This window comes from Anguilla anguilla, chromosome 12, assembly GCF_013347855.1.
Source record: "Anguilla anguilla isolate fAngAng1 chromosome 12, fAngAng1.pri, whole genome shotgun sequence".
Lineage (NCBI taxonomy): Eukaryota > Metazoa > Chordata > Actinopteri > Anguilliformes > Anguillidae > Anguilla > Anguilla anguilla.
The window spans coordinates 37,746,505-37,766,856 of NC_049212.1; the positions used below are offsets into that span (position 1 = coordinate 37,746,505).

Sequence of the window (20,352 nt, forward strand, 5' to 3'; positions counted from 1 at the left end):
TTGAACCTTTGGCAATCTGGGCGAAATCTTGAGCCACCACAAAGCGCAATGGCACTGAAAAAAAAAGTCTGTAATGTTTTTAGTCTTGTGATGAGACTTAAAATCTTATTTCTTTCTCTCAAATAGAAAATGTTAACTTGTTTTAAGTTACTTTTTGCTTGAAGTGACAATAGTCTCACCCCATTGGCAGTCTTTTAGTCTTATTTAGCCAACAAGTAGCAGAAATATGATTTTAAGTGTAAATATAAGAGTAAAGTGCTCGTTAAGATTGAGTGATATTAGAGTGCTATTAGGAGTTAGATGTTCTTTAGAGTGATATTAGGATTGAGATGTTCTTTGAGTGATATTAGCAGTGAGATGTTCTTTAGGGTAATATTAAGAGTGAGATGTTCTTTAGAGTGAGATTAGGAGTGAGATGTTCTTTAGGGTAATATTAAGAGTGAGATGTTCTTTAGAGTGATATTAGGAGTGAGATGTTCTTTAGAGTGAGATTAGGAGTGAGATGTTCTTTAGAGTGATATTAGGAGTGAGATGTTCTTTAGAGTGATATTAAGAGTGAGATGTTCTTTAGGGTGATATTAAGAGTGAGATGTTCTTTAGGGTGATATTAAGAGTGAGATGTTCTTTAGGGTAATATTAGGAGTGAGATGTTCTTTAGGGTGATATTAAGAGTGAGATGTTCTTTAGAGTGATATTAAGAGTGAGATGTTCTTTAGGGTGATATTAAGAGTGAGATGTTGTTTAGGGTGATATTAAGAGTGAGATGTTGTTTTGTGTGATACTGGCAGCTCTTAGCTCTTGTAATAGCAGCACAGATAGCGCTGGCATTGAGGGCTGTTCCAGGAATAACAGCACGGCAGGAACGTGTAATCGGCCTTCAGAGGGGGGACCTGGCCTCGACGAGTCTGGAAGCTTGTCAAATGGCGCTTAAGATCCATCTGGTGCTGGGAGCTGGAGCAGCAAGGGTCGTTCAGAACTGGCTCGGTGCGTCTGCTTCCTGAGAAACGAGTAGCGACCCACCCCACCCCACCCCACCCCACCCCCCTCCCCCCCAAATCCACAGCGGGCCGCTCGGAGCAGAACGAGCGTCTGCCCGCTCCAGAATGCACCGGCCCGGTGGACCCGCCCATATTGAGAACACTCCAGTGCTGTTAAAAATAACGAGGGCGGGGAAACAGGCGGTGCATCCACTGAGGAAGGGGAGGAAGGGGCTCGCAGATGTGGGGGAGAGACGGGGAAGGCCAAAGAAAAGGGGCTCAGAGATGTGAGGGAGAGATGGGGAAGGCCAGAGGAAAGGGGCTTTCAGATGTGAGGGAGAGACGGGGAAGGCCAGAGAAAAGGGGTTTGCAGATGTGGGGGAGAGACGGGGAAGGCCAGAGGAAAGGGGCTCAGAGATGTGAGGGAGAGATGGGGAGGCCAGAGGAAAGGGGTTTGCAGATGTGGGGGAGAGATGGGGAAGGCCAGAGAAAAGAGGCTCAGAGATGTGAGGGAGAGATGGGGAAGGCCAGAGGAAAGGGGTTTGCAGATGTGGGGGAGAGATGGGGAAGGCCAGAGAAAAGGAGCTCAGAGATGTGAGGGAGAGATGGGGAAGGCCAGAGGAAAGGGGCTCGCAGATGTGGGGAAGAGACGGGGAAGGCCAGAGGAAAGGGGTTTGCAGATGTGGGGAAGAGACGGGGAAGGCCAGAGGAAAGGGGTTTGCAGATGTGAGGGAGAGATGGGGAAGGCCAGAGGAAAGGGGCTCAGAGATGTGAGGGAGAGATGGGGAAGGCCAGAGGAAAGGGGTTTGCAGATGTGGGGGAGAGATGGGGAAGGCCAGAGAAAAGGAGCTCAGAGATGTGAGGGAGAGATGGGGAAGGCCAGAGGAAAGGGGCTCGCAGATGTGGGGAAGAGACGGGGAAGGCCAGAGGAAAGGGGTTTGCAGATGTGGGGAAGAGACGGGGAAGGCCAGAGGAAAGGGGTTTGCAGATGTGGGGGAGAGACGGGGAAGGCCAGAGGAAAGGGGCTCAGAGATGTGAGGGAGAGATGGGGAGGCCAGAGGAAAGGGGTTTGCAGATGTGGGGGAGAGATGGGGAAGGCCAGAGAAAAGAGGCTCAGAGATGTGAGGGAGAGATGTGGAAGGCCAGAGAAAAGGGGTTTGCAGATGTGGGGGAGAGACGGAGAAGGCCAGAGGAAAGGGGCTCAGAGATGTGAGGGAGAGATGGGGAAGGCCAGAGGAAAGGGGTTTGCAGATGTGGGGGAGAGATGGGGAAGGCCAGAGAAAAGGAGCTCAGAGATGTGAGGGAGAGATGGGGAAGGCCAGAGGAAAGGGGCTCGCAGATGTGGGGAAGAGACGGGGAAGGCCAGAGGAAAGGGGTTTGCAGATGTGGGGAAGAGACGGGGAAGGCCAGAGGAAAGGGGTTTGCAGATGTGAGGGAGAGACAGGGAAGGCCAGAGAATAGGGGTTTGCAGATGTGAAGGAGAGATGGGGAAGGCCAGAGGAAAGGGGTTTGCAGATGTGGGGGAGAGACGGGGAAGGCCAGAGGAAAGGGGCTCAGAGATGTTGGGGAGAGACGGGGAAGGCCAGAGCTTCCTGTAGACATGTTGGCAGCACTGATCCTGGATCTGCTATAAGCTTCTCGCAATCTTCCGATTCCCTGGAAAACTGGGATCAGCCGGCTGTGAGAAGAACATGTTTCCAAGTTCACAAAACGACAAGGTGCCGTTCAGAAGTAGCCTCCAACCCATTGTGAAAGGAACATTTAATTAATTTAATTCTTTTTAAAATTGACTTTTTTTTACTCTGGTATTTGGTAACAAAACAAAGTAAGAGTGAGTAGTTCTTCCTTGAGGCTAGAATCCCTCTTTCTAGCGTGGATTTTGGTGTGTGTGTGTGTGTGTGTGTGTGTGTGTGTGTTCTCCCGCACATTTTGCCAGCAGAGCACACCCCAGTCATGCTTAATCGGGACCACCTGCACTAACAGCAGGTTTTATTGAGGGGGGGGGGATTAAAAAAAAATACTAATAAAAATCCTCCCAAAAATAGTTTTACAAGCAAGTGCTGTTCTTCTTCCCTGGAGACGGGGGGGCGGAGGCTGCCGCTGTAGTGCATTGTGGGACTGGAGGCAGCAGGTATCAGAAACGCGTGTATAAACGGCGGTGAAAGACGGGCAGTATAAGTGATTTATCTGTGCCCGATGCAGGGGAGGCGGGTGGCTGCGCAGCTGGGCATCTGTGTGTCTTTTCTCCCTAAAAGCTGTACTTCAGCGTCGCCGTGGGAGATGAGCGTATCGTCACGGTAACCCAACGGTTAACGCGGGTGGTTTTGCGGGTGCGTGTCCGAGGCGTCGAGTGCAGGTCATGTGACCGGTTGTGTTTAAGAGGACCCCCTGGCAAAAGCCGTCCCGGGAGAGCCCGGCGGGGGGAACTGGCTGTTCCGGAGTGTTCCGGCTGGGTCTAACTAACCAGCACCAGACATCTCAGAAGCCTCTGAACGATGACCTCATGGAGCGGCATTCGCAAGCCTCCAGAGAGGGAAGTGTAACTCTCCGCTGCCTCTGAAGATGGCAGTGCCCCGAACGGGAACAAACTCTCCCCTGGGAGAGTCCTTGCTGGTTTTATTTTTTGTTTTATTTCTGTTTATTTTATTCTGATAAACCTGATCTGGATGTAGCATAAAAGAAAACGATGCTGTTCTGTATCTGGCCTCTAAAGTTCACGCTACAGATACAGGCTACAGTAAAGGTTTGTAACTTCTGCTTTTGCGTGTTGTGCTCTAACCCTGCCACCAGGTGGAGCAGCAGTCCCAGTACATCCAGGGCTACAAGGTGATGTACCGCTCGTCTCCAGAGGGGGGGCAGCAGCCCCGGGGGGAGTGGGGCGTTTTCGAGGTCCGCACCCCGGGGGAGGACAGCGCCGTGGTGCCCCAGCTGAAGAAGGGGGTGACCTACGAGTTCAAGGTGCGCCCCTTCTTCAACGAGTTCCAGGGCACCGACAGCGAGGTGAAGATCGCCAAGACCCTGGAGGAAGGTGAGGAGGCGGGGCCGACGGGCGCAGACGTATTTCTTATTGGCCAGGATTCGAACTCGCTTTACTGTGCCGCGGATGGGCGTGGCTCCCGATCGCCGCAGCGGAACGTTGCAAGAGGAAGGATTGGCGAGCGACGAGAAACCCAAAAAGACGCAAAACACTCGCGACATAATTACAGCGCTAATTGCTCTCGGGCTGCGGTGGTGTGCGGTGTGGGGTTGCCTGAAATCCGTCCAAGTTGTGCTTCTTCAGACTATCAACGCCTCTGAGGGAGAAGAGGAAGAGTGTGCTGGATTTGTATTGTGTGCCCTCGTGTGTGATTTTCTGGAGCAGTGCTTTTTTCCCCCCTTGTACAGTACGTTCGGATAAACGCTGATTACTCTGCTAATTGTTTGCCGAGGCGCTCCGACACCGGCGAGGACGCACGCCCGCATTCGTTACATTTCGCGGGAACGTGATTAAACGCTCTGCGGCGCGTTCGCCATCGACTCGCTGTAATTACGCTCGTCCGACCAGCGTCTCTTCAAAAGAAGCGCGCGAACCCTTTTAAACGCTAAGCTAATTAATTTCTTTTTTCGGCGAACGTTCGAACGAACGCGGTTCGAAAGAGAGGACCCCGCTCGCTTGTGTTTACCAAAAATAGAATGGTACTTTTTACCGGGTAGAGCTGAGCGTCTGTCGCTCTTAATGAGCTTGTTCGGTGGGTGAAAGCTGTGGGGGGGGGGGGGGGGGGGGGGAGGAGAAAACAGGAAAGCGTGTGAAGCACTGCGTACCAGCATGTTATTCCTGCACTGTTTGCCCATCCATCACAGGGCCCCTGTAGGACGATGCCTTTTTAAACGGGGGGGGGGGGGGGGGGCGGGGATCCCCGCGAGCCACATCGGGCCCGTAATGGGCCGACGCCTACCTGTGAATACGCGCCTGTTCCCCTTCTCCCCCGTCCCGTCCCGTCCCGCCCCGCCCCCCGCATAAATCATTTACAAACTGAGCGGGCGCTAGGAGAACAGCGGCTGATCCCGCAGAGCAGAGCCTCATGGGAAAAGAGCGAGAGACGCACTCGTTAGAGTCGAGGGGTGGGGGGGGGGAGCTTTCCCCCCAAAAAACCAGATCCCAAAAACAGAGGAAGAAGAAACACCTTTAGTGTCATATTCGCGAGTGTAACACAGAAAAAGCAGACCTGAATGAATGTGTAGACCCGCTTTCGTTACGTTAACACTGACAGGGTTGCGTGACAATTTTCACAAAAAATAAATAAATGAAAATAAAAGATTGATTAGTTTGGGAGATATGTGGCGCGGACCTTTGTTAATGCGAGCGTCTGTTCTTTGCCCCCTGTTTGTCTCCCTTCCCCTCCCCTCAGCCCCCAGCGCTGCCCCCCGCGGGGTTACCGTGACGAAGAGCGATGACAACGGGACGGCTATCCTGGTCTCCTGGCAACCGCCTCCCGAGGAGGAGCAGAACGGCGTGGTGCAGGAGTACAAGGTACCGGACGAGAGGGGCGGGGGGGCTGCCGGGGGTTAACGCTAATGCCAGCCCAAACACAAACGGAGGGATGGGAGGGGGGGAGGGGGACTGAGAGACAGAATGGTAATTACCTAGGGGTAGGAGCTGAGAGACGGAGTGGTAGAACTGAGCAGGTAAAGGTAGGGTTCTGCCTCTGCTTCACACTGACCCCCGGTTCAGCTTGGGCTCCTTTCACCTGGAGGTTTCAGCTGGGGGTGACTGACGGCCGACTGATCCTGGATCAGGTGTCACGGGCGCAGACCGCAGCGAAATGACTCGAGAGTGCAGGCGTGGGGGGAAATTATAGAGAAATGGGGCCATCTGCTGGAGAATTAGCAGACTGTTATCTCTCGGCCCCAGTGCTGTATGTCTCTGTGGTAGTGCATGTTCTGGGACTCATCCAGGTGCATTCTGTGTGTGGAATTGGCTGCATGTGCTGGGAATTATCCAGGTGCATTCTGTGTGTGGAATTGGCTGCATGCGCTGGGAATTATCCAGGTACATTCTGTGTGTGGAATTGGCTGCTCGTTTATTGATAGACCTTATGTATGGAAGAGAGAGGACAGTGGAGGTCAGTGAGCTGTGTGCTCCTGGTCCGGTACAGCAGTACTACAGTGCGGGAGTCGCGTTTTGACTGTAAATAGAAGCACATCTGTGTACGAGGTGAATGCAGCTGCCCTCGATGGTCCCTCAAGGTCCCGGGTTCTTCTGGAGCGTATTTTTCCTGTCTGGTCTGGCGCCAAAAGGGCATCGGTGTTCATTGCCCTCCTACCCCCCCCCCCCCCCTCCCCCGTTCCTGGCTATAATTAATACCAGGCTTTTATTTTTCTGCGTGTCCTGGAGAGAAAAGGAAGAAGGGGGGGTGTTAGAGAAGAGAAGGGTGGGTGGGGTGGAAAGACAGAGGGACAGATGTGTGTGTGACAGTAGATAGGAGAAGAAGACCAGCTCTCTTCCCATGTCTTCATTTCTCTCGCCGTTCGGTGGAATGTGTGTTCCATACGGGCCGCCCGGCTTTGGGGAGCCTTTCCTCTATAATGTGATATTTCACACTACTGCTGCCATTTTAATTGGAGAGGTTTTTTTTTTTCATTGTGTGGGATGTAGGGTGCAGTTGAAAGAGGGGGTGGGGGGGGGTAGGAGGGGTGATGATGTGGTGGGTTAGAGGGAGGCGGGGGGTGTGTGGGGGGGGGGGGGTCTGAAAAGTTACGCTGCTGTTAATTTTCCAGGTAAATGTTTCCCGGAGATAAGGTTTAGAGTAATTTCACGGCTGTTAAATCCGGTGCCGGATTGTTCCGAGGTCCTTACGCTGGCGTTCCCACGCGGCGCGGTCTCCGCTCTCCGCTCTGCGCCGGGATTCTGGAATCTTACCTGCCCCAAAATAATCCAACCCCTCCCCCCCGCATTGGAGGCGCTGTCCGATCTGACCATAGCCCCCTGTCCCATCTCTGCCTGGCAACCACACTCACTACTCCACAGCAACAAGTACCCAAAAACGAGCCGGGGGGAGGGGGGGGGACATGGTGGGGGGGGGGGGGGGAGGGTTCTAGAGATTAGTGTAAAGTCCTCCTCAAGGAAAGACGCGTGGCCAGAATTGAATTAGCGCAGGAAGAACTGCCTGTGACTCTGAGTCGGGGAGCTCTCCCTCCAGCCCAGTAATTGCGTTACCACGGTGATTACTGATCCGGCTTGCTTTTTTTATTTATCTATTTATTTATTTTTTATCAGGTTAGGCCGCGATCGTGGGGGAATTTGAGATGTTGTGGCTGCTGAGACGAGATTAAGTGGGTCGCTTCGTCTAATGAACTCAGAGACAGCAAGTGCAGTTATCCATTTCTCAGACTGAGATAAGTTCAGATGCGTATGTGCGCATGGACTGTGAGTGTAACCCAGGCTGAGAAAAGTCATTATGCTGTGTATTAATAATACCATATCGCAGTTATGGTTTATGCAGTTCTATCTGATATGTATCTAGACATATCATACTCATAATTTTTTATTTATTTATTTATTTATTTATCTGTGTGACCTGCTGTGTTTAAAATCAGGGTAATGCTTTTCAGAGTGAGTAAAACGGTGGGTAGATGTCAAAAACTTGGTAAATGGTAAATGGACTGCATTTGTATAGCGCCTTTATCCAAAGCGCTTTACAATTGATGCCTCTCAGTCACCCATTCACACACACACACACACACACACTCACACACCAACGGTGAAAGGCTGCCATGCAAGGTACCAATCAGCTCGTTGCGAGCAATTAGGGGTTAGGTGTCTTGCTCAGGGACACTTCGACACGGCCAGGGCGGGGGATCGAACCGGCAACCCTCCGACTGCCAGACAGCCGCTTTTACCTCCTGAGCTACATCGCCCCCTTCCAGTGCGGGATCACATTGAGGCTTGACTGTTCAGCACCTTTATAAAAAAGAAAAGAAAAGAAAAAGGTGTGAAACGCTCATTAATTTTCGACCCCCTCCTGTCCTGTTTCCTGCAGATCTGGTGTCTGGGGAACGAGAGCCGTTACCACGTCAACCGCACGGTGGACGGCTCCACCTTCTCCGTCCTGATCCCCAGCCTCTCCCCGGGGGTCCGCTACAGTGTGGAGGTGGCGGCCAGCACCGGCGCCGGCCCGGGGGTCAAGAGCGAGGTCACCTTCTTCCAGCTGGGTGAGTGCGTCCATCCGTCCATCTGTCCATCCGTCCGTCTGTCCATCCGTCCCTCCCTCCCTCGCTCCCTCCTCCCTCACGGTGACATCGCCTTCCACCTGGTGAGAGATCGTGTTCCCCCCTCGCTGTCCACACATCACCTGCCACATACAGTAAATATAGCTCTTCACACCACTGTCAGCTTACAACACAGCTCTCGCTCTGCAGCTAATTGGCCTCCTCGCTTGTACAGGGAACAGTCAGTGGGTGGTTTCATGCTCTGTCCGTTATATGTTCAGTGAAAAGGAGTACACTGCATGTACACTGCAAAAAAAAGCCTGTCTTAACAAGGGTTTTAATTTTGTAATGAGACTTTAAATACTTCTTTTTTTCTCTCGAGTAGAAATTATTAGCTTAAGTTGCCCTTGCTGTACAAGTGAAATTTTCTTCCTTTATTGGCAAGTCTTGACTATCTCACCTCATCGGCACATATCAGGGGGAACAGAGGCTGTAAATTCTCTGGATTTGATGTTTGCCACACTCAAGCGGAGCTCTGATAAATGTTTTTAATTATGTATTTGGTTATCACGGAAACATGGTTTGGAGGAGGGTATTTCCCACAAGCTGGGTCCTGCCTGGTTTCCCCGTTACCTGTTCAGAGCTTGTTAAACATGCAGGTGCGGTAGTGGAAATCACCTGAGTTTCCGTTGTTGATGTTTCACCTTGATGACTAGGACTGACTAAGATGGTTGTAGTGCTCCACTTTAAATAGTGTGGAGTTTCTCCCTTTCCCTGCGTAGTCAGAGTCATTTTCTCACCATTCATAGGCCGGCTTTTCAGTGCTCTTCGGCCTACTGGCCCCGCCCATTCGTAATCAGTTTGAGAGAATTTTGGGATTTTTGGCTTCACCCCAAACCGCATCGGAGGCGTAGCTTGGGTTCCAGGATGGCGGTTAGCGCTCGCCGTGCCGCTGGACTGAGCAGGCGGGCGAGTGAGCGAGCGGCGCCTTCGTTAGCCTGGTCTCCTGACCCGACAGGAAGTGATTGAGTGACAGGGGAAGTGATTGAGCGGCGGCTAGCTCACAGGAGGCGAGGTTTGGGGCCATTACGGGGCCGAGCTCGGGGTCTCGGCCCGCCCCGTTCCGCTCCCCTCCTCTCCCCGTCAGCGTCGGAAAAATGGAATTGTTGGCGGAGTCCGCCCGGCGTGAGAGAGAAGCCCGTCGCTCCGATGTGCCCGTTTCCTGATTCACACCTGTTAAGTACCTGTCCAGACAAGGGGTCTGGCGTGACTTCTTCAGGTGCGCCTGATTAGGGCCTTTCCAGAGTCTGTGGGGGAAAAGAGGGGAAAAGGGCCAGCCACTCTCCTCAATCACACCCTCTCTGTAAAAAACAAAAATACAGAAAAAGAACTCAGTCCATTCTGCTTACTCTGAGGAAAAGAGGAATAGAGTGGGAGGAAACTAGAGGTCAGTACGGCTCCTGCCGTGCCCCGATGCCCTAGTGGCTTCTGGGATACGGGGAGGAGTCGTGGTGTGTCACCCTGGTTCTGGTATCAACTCCATTTGCATGGGTCTCTTTAGTAAGTGCCGTGGCGCTTGCCTTCCCCCTTGAAGAACAGCCGTGACATCAGCAGATATTCGGGACCCCGTCTGGGAAGGGAGGGGGGGGGGGGTTGGGAGGTGGTGGTGGTGGGGGTGGCGGGAGGGGGTCCGAGGATGGTGGAAAACCTTTGCAGATCTTTGGAAAACCTGTTTGCCTCTGGCTGACTGCTGGCATGCGGGAAAGATTAGAGTGGCTGCAACATGAAACGAAAAGACACCGAGAGAAGAAGAAAAGAAAGAAAGACCTGAAAGACTGAAAGAAAGAAGAAATGTCTGAAGCAGGATAATTGAGCCGCTTTTATGCGGGAAGGAGCGAAAGATTGAAAGAAAAACAGAGAGAAAGGCTGATCAAGAGAAGCGCATTCGCTGGTGGGAGCTGTTGGTCTGATTGGTTGGTTATGCTTATTCCTTTTAAATGCATTTTTGCTAGCGAGAGATAATATTAAATTAGCTCAAAGCCATGCACACAGCTCTTGGTTTCAGGCAACTGCATTAAAAGGGAGCATATATAAGCACACATAATGTACTTTTAACGTTATTCCTTTGTGTATCTTATATAGCTGGAGTCCCTGATCGTATTCTCCTCAGTCTTTGTAGGCTCAATGCGAACTCTCATGTGCCCCAAAATGGCCGACATTTCTGCTCCTAACATGCGCCTCCCAATCAGTTCCCTGCCATTTCAATAGAAGGTTCGGTTTGGATGCTCCGTACACCCACTGGGGCTTGTTTGGGCTCCTCTAAAGCCCCCAGAATATTGGTTTAACCGCCTTAACACACGGAGGGGGCGGGCTCCACAGGGCCCTGGCCGAACCCGAACGCCCACACACTGCCTGGAGGAGGCGACGGGATCGCGGGCTCTGTGCGTTCAGCCTCGGCCGAGCGCGGCCGTGTCGGTGGGGGTGGCCCCGGCTGCTGACTCCCAACGGAAATTCACTCCTGGATAGCGTGTGGCGTTCGAAACGATTGCGGTTTCGGAAATAACCGCCATTCAGGTTCATTATTTACGGGGAGCCGCCGAGCCGTGCCGAATCACACGTCCGCTCGCCCCGCCGTCGAACCCTTGCCCTGCCCGTTTCTTTATTTATTTAAAAATCCACATTCATTTTTTTTTTTCTTCTGTTTGCTTGCGAAGGCCAACTTTCGCCGCTTCCTCTTCCAGACGCTACGCCCACGCACGGGCCGCCTCTGCTTTAGAGAAGATGGCGGCTGTGTTTTTTTTTTGTCTCCCTCTAAACTGCACGGCCCTGGTTCTCACACCTGCGGAGATGAAAGGAGTCGAGAGAAAGGAGCGAGAGAGCGCTCTCTCCGTGCCCGGCGACAGCCTTGCTTCCGTCAGCGCTGCCGCTCTGCTGAATGTCAGTCCGCTGCCGCTCTGCTGAATGTCAGTGCGCTGCCGCTCTGCTGAATGTCAGTCCGCTGCCGCTCTGCTGAATGTCAGTGCGCTGCCGCTCTGCTGAATGTCAGTGCGCTGCCGCTCTGCTGAATGTCAGTGCGCTGCCGCTCTGCTGAATGTCAGTGCGCTGCCGCTCTGCTGAATGTCAGTGTGCTGCCGCTCTGCTGAATGTCAGTGTGCTGCCGCTCTGCTGAATGTCAGTGCGCTGCCGCTCTGCTGAATGTCAGTGTGCTGCCGCTCTGCTGAATGTCAGTGTGCTGCCGCTCTGCTGAATGTCAGTGTGCTGCCGCTCTGCTGAATGTCAGTGCGCTGCCGCTCTGCTGAATGTCAGTGTGCTGCCGCTCTGCTGAATGTCAGTGTGCTGCCGCTCTGCTGAATGTCAGTGTGCTGCCGCTCTGCTGAATGTCAGTGTGCTGCCGCTCTGCTGAATGTTAGTGTGCCTCGGCAGGCCTGTCCTTCACTCGCCGGTCTAATGCTCTGAATGACGCCTGCATTTTTCTCCTCTCTCTTTCATCCCTCTTTCATACCCCCTCCGTCCTCACACCTCCCCTCGTCCATCCCTCGTTCTCCTGTCTTCTTTTTGTCCCTTTGTCCTTCAATCCCTCACCTTTGTTTCTTTTCATTTCTTTCTCTCCTCTCCTCTCCCCTCCCCTCCTCTCTCTCCTCCTCTCCTTTCCTCTCTCCTCTCCTCCTCTCTCTCTCCTCTCCCCTCTCCTCTCCTCTCCTCTCCTCTCATCTCCTCCTCTCTCTCTCTCTCCTCTCCTCCTCTCCTCTCCTCCTCTCTCTCTCTCTCTCTCTCTCTCTCCTCTCCTCCCCGTCCCCAGACTCCTCGGGGCGGATGATGGAGAGCGGGCAGCCCGAGGAGAACACGCTGTCCCAGCAGATCTCGGACGTGGTGAAGCAGCCTGCCTTCATCGCGGGCATCGGCGCGGCCTGCTGGATCATCCTCATGGTGTTCAGCGTCTGGCTGTACCGCCACCGCAAGAAGAGGAGCGGCCTCAGCAGCAGCTACGCCGGCATCCGCAAGGGTGAGGGTCGGAGGTCAAGGGTCGCGAGGTCACGTTGGTCTGTGTGCATGTGTGTGAGTGCCTGGGGGCGTCTGTCTGTCCACGCGTGGATGTAGACCCCCGTGGGGACAGGGGTGAACTTCAGAAAAAGGGGTGAACTTCGCAAAAATCATGTTGTATGGGATGGTACTGTTGGTGTCTCCAAAAAAATATACAAAAAAAAAATGTTGTTGGTTGTCCCCTCCAAGGTTGAAATGAGATCTACATCTTGTGTGTGTGTGTGTGTGCGTGTGTGAGAGAGAAAGAGAGAGAGAGAGAGAGGGAAAGAGGGAGAAACATTTCCCGCTCCAAAGGGTCAGTCTTTATTTAGCCATACCTCACCTGTTCCTCTCCTATGGACAGTAGGTCCCTGTGCTCATTTTGGAGGATTCACTGCACCTGTAGTGCAGTTTTTTTGTCCACTTTTATGTCTTGTGCACCTGTGTTGTTTGCTAATTTCAGACAGAGCCTCTGTGGAAATACCCATATGTCATTTCAAAGTTTCTCTTGCGGTTGAAAGGAGTTTTAAAATGGTTGAAGCTGAAAAAATGCCTTTGACTTCAGCAAGAAATCTCCCTTATTAAAAAAAAAGGGGGCAGGTTTTCCATTCTGTTTCATTTCATGCTCCCAACAGTTTCTACGACGATGTGTTTGAAGTGTTCTCACTGATGTGAATGTGGTCTAAGTAGACAGGGGGGGAAAAAAAAACGCTTCATCTTGGAAAGGAGGGAGGTAAAGAGAGGAGGAGGGAGAGGGAGGCAGGGGGAAAGTAGAGAGTGAGAGAGACAGGGCGGGAGAGACAGAGAGAGAGAGCATCTTGTTATGAATCATTTAGCAAGGACGTGCTGATATTGCGAGCGCCCTAAGAGTAGGAATTTTCGCAGCAACAGAAAAGCCATTTGAAGTGGGAGTCTGTATGCCCGGGGGCTGGAGGAGAACGACGCTCCCTTCATCATCAGCCCGTCTGCTGAAGCGACAGAACTCTGCGCTGGCAGACAGTTTGAGCCGCGCGGCGATGTGCTGTATATATATAAACCTGTCTCCCCCCCCCGTGCAGAGCAGCCGTACCCTGTGCTGTGAGCCCCATTAGTTTAACAGGGAGGAGGAGAGAGCTCACAGCCGTGCCTGATCGTCAAAATACCCCCCCCACCCCCACCCCCACGCTTTACACGTGAAATTCCACGTTCTGCTCTCGTACCGAACAAATTGCACCCCCTGATCCTGGCTGCACCCCACAACTTCCCCAGTGCGTTCGCCATTCTTTCCTCTACATCATGTGGTATTTTTTACTTTTAATTATTCTGGGTTTTAAAGATGGTGGGGGGGGGGGGGAGTGGAGAGAGAGGAGGGAAGATGGAGGGCAGAAGAGAGAGAGAGAGAGAGAGAGATTATGGTACCCAGTGAGATAACTGTGAGCCCCATTCAGGCACAGGTGTGGGGATTAAATGTGGCCCCTACTGCATGCGGGCCCCCCCAGAGAACAGAAGCTCTTCGGTGGCACAGGATAAGGGGGCGCAGGGAGGCTAGCTGGCGCTGCCAACCGGCACGGCTGCTGCCCGCCGCTCAGTGCCCCCGTCAGGTCACCGATCTTCTGCCTTCTGCCGAGACACTGTCATTTTCGGCACTTAAGTCTTTATCTGGAGTGGCTGGAGATCTCCAAACCGCTCACAGCCCCCATTGCGTAATTAGCGGTGAAGGTCCCTTCAATTCCACCCCCCCCCCCCCCCCCAGCCCAGGGGAGGTCACTGTGTCATGTGATCTAGCGCTTTCAGACTCTGTTGGGGGGGGGGGGGCAGATTATCCTCCCCCGAAAGATAATCGGGGACCAGGGGGCCAATGGCTGGCTTTCATCAGGATCAGTGCTGAGCTGAGCGTGTGCAGGTTAACCGACCTGTATCGCGTCTGGATGGTCCTGTCGACCCCTCTGTGTCTGCAGCTAAGCCCATCCCAGAGCAGAGAGGATGAGTGGAGTCAGTGCCAGTGCTGTGCTGGTCTGTGGAACAGAGCACTGAGCCTGCACCACTGTAGCACTGTGGACTGGCTACACAACAACTCAAACTCCTGCCCACAATATACAATGTACAGAGCATCCAGGCTGCAATTAGATGCATTTTTTTTTTTTTTTTTTGGGGGGGGGGGGGGGGGTTAGCGTCCCTGGTTTAGCGTCTCAGCTGTTGCTCCCTCCCACTGTGGTTGAGCTTTCCGTCCTGAAGGCTAAGCAGGGCTAAGCAGGCTAATGGCTGCTTTTACACAGGCCTCCCTGGTTGTGTGCGGAGTCAAGGGGAGGAGGAGGAGAGAGAGGCGTGGAAGGAGGCCGAGTTATAGGGGCAGGGATCGAACTCCAGGGCCAAGACTTTGCCTAGTTTGCCTTTTTCTCTTTTCTGTTGTTGTTTATTTGGATCGCTTGTGAGTACTTGTTCACCCTGTCAGCCACTGGAAAAACAAACGGCGAGTGAGGGAAAAGGCGGCTGTGTTTCCGGAACATTCCAAAGGTGCTCGCCGGCACAGAAATTACTGCAGCTCCTCCGCCTAACGCTTGGTAATGGACGCCCAGGGATTCTGCAACCCGTCATTGAAATTTATCCCCTCGCCTTCTCTCTCTCTCTCCCTCTGACTCACCCCAGCACTGCCCTCCGAGGGGAGCAGACGTGGCTCAGTGACAGCACAGACTGACAGACACTGCAGCTGTGTATGTCCTGAACGATGTGCCCCAAATGACCTGTTCCCTGCCACCGAGTGCAAGGTGGCTCTGTCTGAAATGAGCACTCTTTCAGAGCTTGCTGAAGGCGGGGGGATGGGGGTCTGTTTGGTCATGGGCATTGGGGGCGCATGCGCATACCAGTGGAGGAGGGTGAGGGTTGAGTACAGATCCAGCCTTCGTGGGAAATGGTAGCGATGAGCTTTCCGTGAGGAGCAGGGGAAGGGTGTGATTGTGACCACATGAAGGAAGGATCTGACGTCTGAGTGGGGTCGAGTGGAGTGGGGCAGAGGAGTGGGCACATGCTCGGTTTTGAGAATGAGCGTGTGTGTGCTTGTGTGTGTGTGTGCGAGTGTGTGCACGTGTGCAAGTGTGTGTGTGTACACGAGTGTGCATGTGTGGGAGTGTGTGTGTGTGTTTGTGCCTGCGTCTGTGTGTGCATGTGAGCGAGTGTGTTTGTGTGCGTGTGTATGTGCGTGTGTGTGTGTATGTGCCTGTGTGTGCGTGTGTGTGTGCACGTGTGTGTGTGTGTGTGTGTGTGTGTGTGTGTGTATGTGTGTGTGTGTGTGTGTGCCTGTGTGTGTGTGTGTGTGTGTGTGAGTGTGTGTGTGTGTGTGTGTGTGTGTGTGTGTGTGTGTGTGTGTGTATGTGTGTATGTGTGTGTGTGTATGTGCGTACGTGTGTGTATGTGCCTGTGTGTGTATGTGTATGTGTGTGTGTGTGTGTGCCTGTGTGTGTCTTCACCTGTGCTCTGCTGCTGCAGTTCCTGTGCAGATCCGCATTGACACGAGCGCCGTGGCCTCAGAGGCACTTAGAGATGGGGCGCGAGCGCCGGTGACACGCGGTGTCGCCGCGGTGATTAGATTCATTTCCGTCACGTTAGCATTTCTCACGTAGCGCCCCAGCGCGCCGGGCGTCAGCTCCTCTCAGCCTCAGAGCGGGCTGTCCGGTAAACAGGCTGAGCGATGCCTCCGTCTGCGACGCGTTCAGAAGCCTGATCTCTTCATTAGCCTCCAGCCTCACAGGGAAACAAAACAAAAAAGGCAGAACAGCCTGGAGCTTGAGGTGGCATCGCTCAGCGAATTTAAAAGCTTGCTTTTCCCTTAACGAGTTTAAACGAGGAAGCGCGCACAGCCCCGCGCCCACAGAGCCGACGGTTAGCGTTCGGTTAGCCTGCGAAGAGCGCTGGTAATTGAGACGTTTCCACGGCGACGCACGCGGTGTGAGACGTGACCTCGTCTGTGACCTGCGTTCAGAAGGCCTCTAGAAGCCTGGGACCGGAGTAGAAACGGCAGCTGCCTCCGGACTCACCATCCTCAGCAGGGGGTCCCTGACCATGTGGGTGGATATCAAAGAGAGAAGACACTTTACTGAGCCTGAGAGATGTAGCTGGAGACAGATGGAGGAAGAAGAGGGGCAAAACGTGGTGGCCATCATCTTCAACAGCTAATGAGAGGAAAACAGCTAGTTCACTGAAAGAAAGGGATGAGGAAAAGAGGGTTTTATTTGGCTGGCCATTAATTCCTCTCTCTCATTATGTGTGTTACTGGATTTGTGTAGTTTGTGTGCGGGTGCGCCCGTGTGTGTGTGTGTGTCTGTGTGTGTGTGTGGTATTTACTTTGTGCTTTAGGTATTATGCATTTAGTCACTCAGGTATTGAAAGCGTTTTTTTTCTGACAGTAACAACTCTCTCTCTCTTTCCCTCTCTCCCTCTGCACTCTACCTGGACCATGCAGTTCCCTCCTTTACCTTCACCCCAACAGGTATGCACTGCACCCCCCCTTGGCCTCCTCACTGTACATCAGCAGCTCTGTGCTTTTATTCCCCTCTCTCTCTCCATCCTCCTCTCTCTCTCAACTTTAAGAGCGAAAGTTTAAAGTTTCTGCCTCTGCTTTTAAAGAAGCCCAGCTGCTCTCCCTCTGCCAGCGCTGCGCCTCCGCTCCGGATGGCAAACGGGCGTACTGGAGCGGGACGCCCCCCCCCGTTTAAAAATACACGCCCGTGCCCAGAGAGAGAGAGAGAGAGAGGGAGGGAGAGGAAGAGGGAGAGGGAGAGAGAGAGAGAAAATCCGGTCAGAAGATTTAAGGAAATATCAAAGGAGATGTTCCTCCTCCCGAGTCGTCGGAGGCGACGGGCCCTAAAACACTTAAAGGGGAGCGGGACGCGCTGCTGAGGAGGCGCTGGAGCGCCCGGCGGCTGGATCAAAGCCCCGCCGGTCCTTGGGTCGGGTTTAGGAGCCCGACACGCGAGAGCTCACATGTCCCAATTACAGCGTCTGGGCCGGGGAGAGGGAGCCGGGGAGAGGGAGCCGGGGAGAGGGAGCCGGGGAGAGGGAGCCGGGGAGAGGGAGCCGGGGAGAGGGAGCCGTGGAGAGGGAGCCGGGGAGAGGGAGCCGGGGAGAGGGAGCCGGGGAGAGGGAGCCGGGGGAGAGGGAGCCGGGGAGAGGGAGCCGGGGGAGAGGGAGCCGGGGAGAGGGAGCCGGGGGAGAGGGAGCCGGGGAGAGGGAGCCGGGGGAGAGGGAGCCGGGGAGAGGGAGCCGGGGGAGAGGGAGCCGGGGAGAGGGAGCCGGGGGAGAGGGAGCCGGGGAGAGGGAGCCGGGGAGAGGGAGCCGGGGAGAGGGAGCCGGGGAGAGGGAGCCGGGGAGAGGGAGCCGGGGAGAGGGAGCCGGGGAGAGGGAGCCGGGGAGAGGGAGCCGGGGAGAGGGAGCCGGGGAGAGGGAGCCGGGGAGAGGGGAGCCGGGGAGAGGGAGCCGGGGAGAGGGAGCCGGGGAGAGGGAGCCGGGGGAGAGGGAGCCGGGGAGAGGGAGCCGGGGAGAGGGAGCCGGGGAGAGGGAGCCGGGGAGAGGGAGCCGGGGAGAGGGAGCCGGGGAGAGGGAGCCGTGCAGCGGGTGTGAACTGGAGTGACACTCACATTCCAGGGAGAGAGGAGGGGGGGGAAAAGAGCAGCGTTTTATTTCTCTCTCAGTCTCTCTCTCTGCCTCTCTCTCTCAGTCTCTCTCTCTCTCTCAGTCTCTCTCTCTCTCTCTCTCTCTCTCTCTCTCTCTCTCTCTCTCTCTCTCTCTCTCTTCTCTCTTTTTTTCTCTCTATCTCTCTCTCTCTCTCTCTTTCACTCTCTCTCTCTTCAGTTAAATTCAAATGGAACTTTGTTGGCATGACAAATAGCACTGTCACCAAAGTTGTAGTAAACTATTTTGAAAAAAACATAAATAAATAAAAATAAATAACAATAATGAAATATATAAAATATATATAAAAATTCTACACGCTCGTATATACACATACATATCTGAACACACACATACTGGCATATGTACTCATACATACGCACACGTATATATACGTACATACATACATACGCACATACTCTCTCTCTCCCCCTCTACCTCTCCCCCGCTTTCTGTTCTCTCTCTCCCTCCCTCTCTCCCCTCCCCTCCCCTCTCTCCCTCTCTCCCCCCCCCCCCCCCCCCCCTCTCTCAGGTGTGTTGTGGGCACCGTGTCAGCACTTGTCGCGTAGCTGCGCTCGCCGTCAGAGGCAGGCGGGGACGAGCTGTGGGAACGCTGTGGTTAGAGGGACTTAATCCCCCCTCTCTCTCTCTCTGCGCCCAGCTGAGGATGTGCCTGAACCAGGAGGGTTATTGTTTGCGTCTCAGGGCCTTGCCTTCGGGGGCCCCTGGATCGCGTTTAATGCCCTCATTGTGCTGAGCTCCGGGTTTTTATACGCACTTCAGGTGCAGGTTCGAGTGAAGCTTATCTGCCAGGTTCCTTTTTTTTTTGGGGCCGGCGTCTTTCACCCCCGGCTGTCCCACGTGTGCGCACGCGTAATCTCCTCTTTCTCCCCCGCACCTGTGGCACGTCTGTGACCGTTTGACTCCGAGCCTGCCGGACTTTGGATGTCATTGTGCATTTTTTAAATTTTCAGCGAATCGTGGTGGGGTGGGAGAGAGGTGCTGCTCGATTCAGCATGGATTTGTATTTTTAAACCTTTTTTTAAATTTATTATGTTGAAAACTCTGCGTTTGGGATTTGCACCTGCGAAGCAGGTCTGCTGCCACTTCCTGTTGGGAAGTAAAAGCGAGGAGCCTTTGCTGTTGCTTTAAATCCCCTCTCCCTAAAAGGGACTGTAATTAAAGTGCGGGTTTATCTCCCCTCCGCACGCCGTCGGCTCAAAAGCGCCTTGAAAGGGCCCAACTTCCTCTGAGCCCAGCTTCAATCGCCAGTCATCGGTGCCACAGGACTGCAGCGCCCGCACGGCGACGCTAAGCCTCTTACCCCCCCCCCCCACACCCCCCAACCCGACACCCCCCCACCCCGACAGCCCACCCCCACCCCAACACACGTCTGAGTGACACTAGCCTTACTGGGCTAACACGGCTGATTTGAGTGCAGCGCACACACACACACACACGCGCGCGCGCTGCCCACGCCTGTTTTTAAAAGTCGCCCTACATGCGTGTGGCTTTGAACCCGATACGGCGTTGATGACCGTGTGCGTGATGCGGACCGTGTGTGTGTGTGTGTTTGACCTGGGTGGTGTAGCCGAGGCCCGTGGAGGAGTCTGTCGATGGGTGGGGGCGGAGCTCAGTGGGATGGGGGGTGTCCCGGCCTCCTGGCTGTAGCTGTCAATCACCTCTCTGTACAAAATGAGTATTGTACCTTAACGAAACTGTGTTTTGTAGTTGTTCCAGTGACCTTGATATGCACTTTTGTACGTCGCTTTGGACAAAAGAGTCTGCTAAATAAATGTAATGTGATGTTACCTTTGCCTGTGTGGGTGCTCTGAGTGTCTGTCTGTCTGTCTATCTGTCTGTCTGTCACATGACTGAAACGTCTCTCTCTCTTCTGTTCCAGTGTCCTATCAGAGAGGGGGGGGAAGCTGTAAGCAGTGCTGGGAGGTGAGATATCCTGCGTGCCGTACCGTCTGTGCTGCCGTGTAATCTTGCTAACGATTGTGTGTCTGTTGTTCTGTCTGTACTGTGTGTGACCTCAGTGATTGTGTGTGGCATGTGCAGTATTCATATTTAATTTTTCTAGCCGTGTCTATGCTCGATATCTGCACGGTTTGTAATTATTTCAGTGCGTTTGTGTGCGGTTTACTGAAGCGTGCGTTTTTTCACAGATTTTGCAGTTCTGAACTTAAATTGAAATTGTTCTGCGTACAGAAATTACATCAATTTATCCTTCGCTCAGCTCTGCCAACTTGATTAAATTGAGTACGTTAGATGAAATTCCAGCGTGATGCATATTCCATTATATGATATTGAACAGATTGTAATTGCTTACTGCAATAATGAAAATATGAAGAATTATTATTATTATTATTATTGTTAAAGTAGTGTAAGCATATATAGTTCATTAATTTTGGGATTTAATAATTAAAATAAAATATATATTCATTTCTCGGAAGGAGACGTTATGAAACAGAAGAGTGCACCTAACATTTTCTGTGTGCTTATGCGTCCGTGTGTGTGT

General features: G+C 53.3%; 1 protein-coding gene across 1 annotated transcript in view; it reads left to right on the forward strand.

Moving 5' to 3' along the window:
* The window catches only part of LOC118209171 (roundabout homolog 1-like), a 41,534-nt gene extending 21,755 nt beyond the window's left edge, over positions 1–19,779 (forward strand). The window contains 7 exon segments of the mRNA XM_035384331.1: positions 3,768–4,005; positions 5,366–5,487; positions 7,997–8,168; positions 11,965–12,168; positions 16,621–16,647; positions 19,732–19,745; positions 19,747–19,779. Of these exon segments, the coding sequence (XP_035240222.1) occupies positions 3,768–4,005; positions 5,366–5,487; positions 7,997–8,168; positions 11,965–12,168; positions 16,621–16,647; positions 19,732–19,745; positions 19,747–19,779 (810 nt within the window).
* Positions 19,780–20,352: the final 573 nt, after the last annotated feature.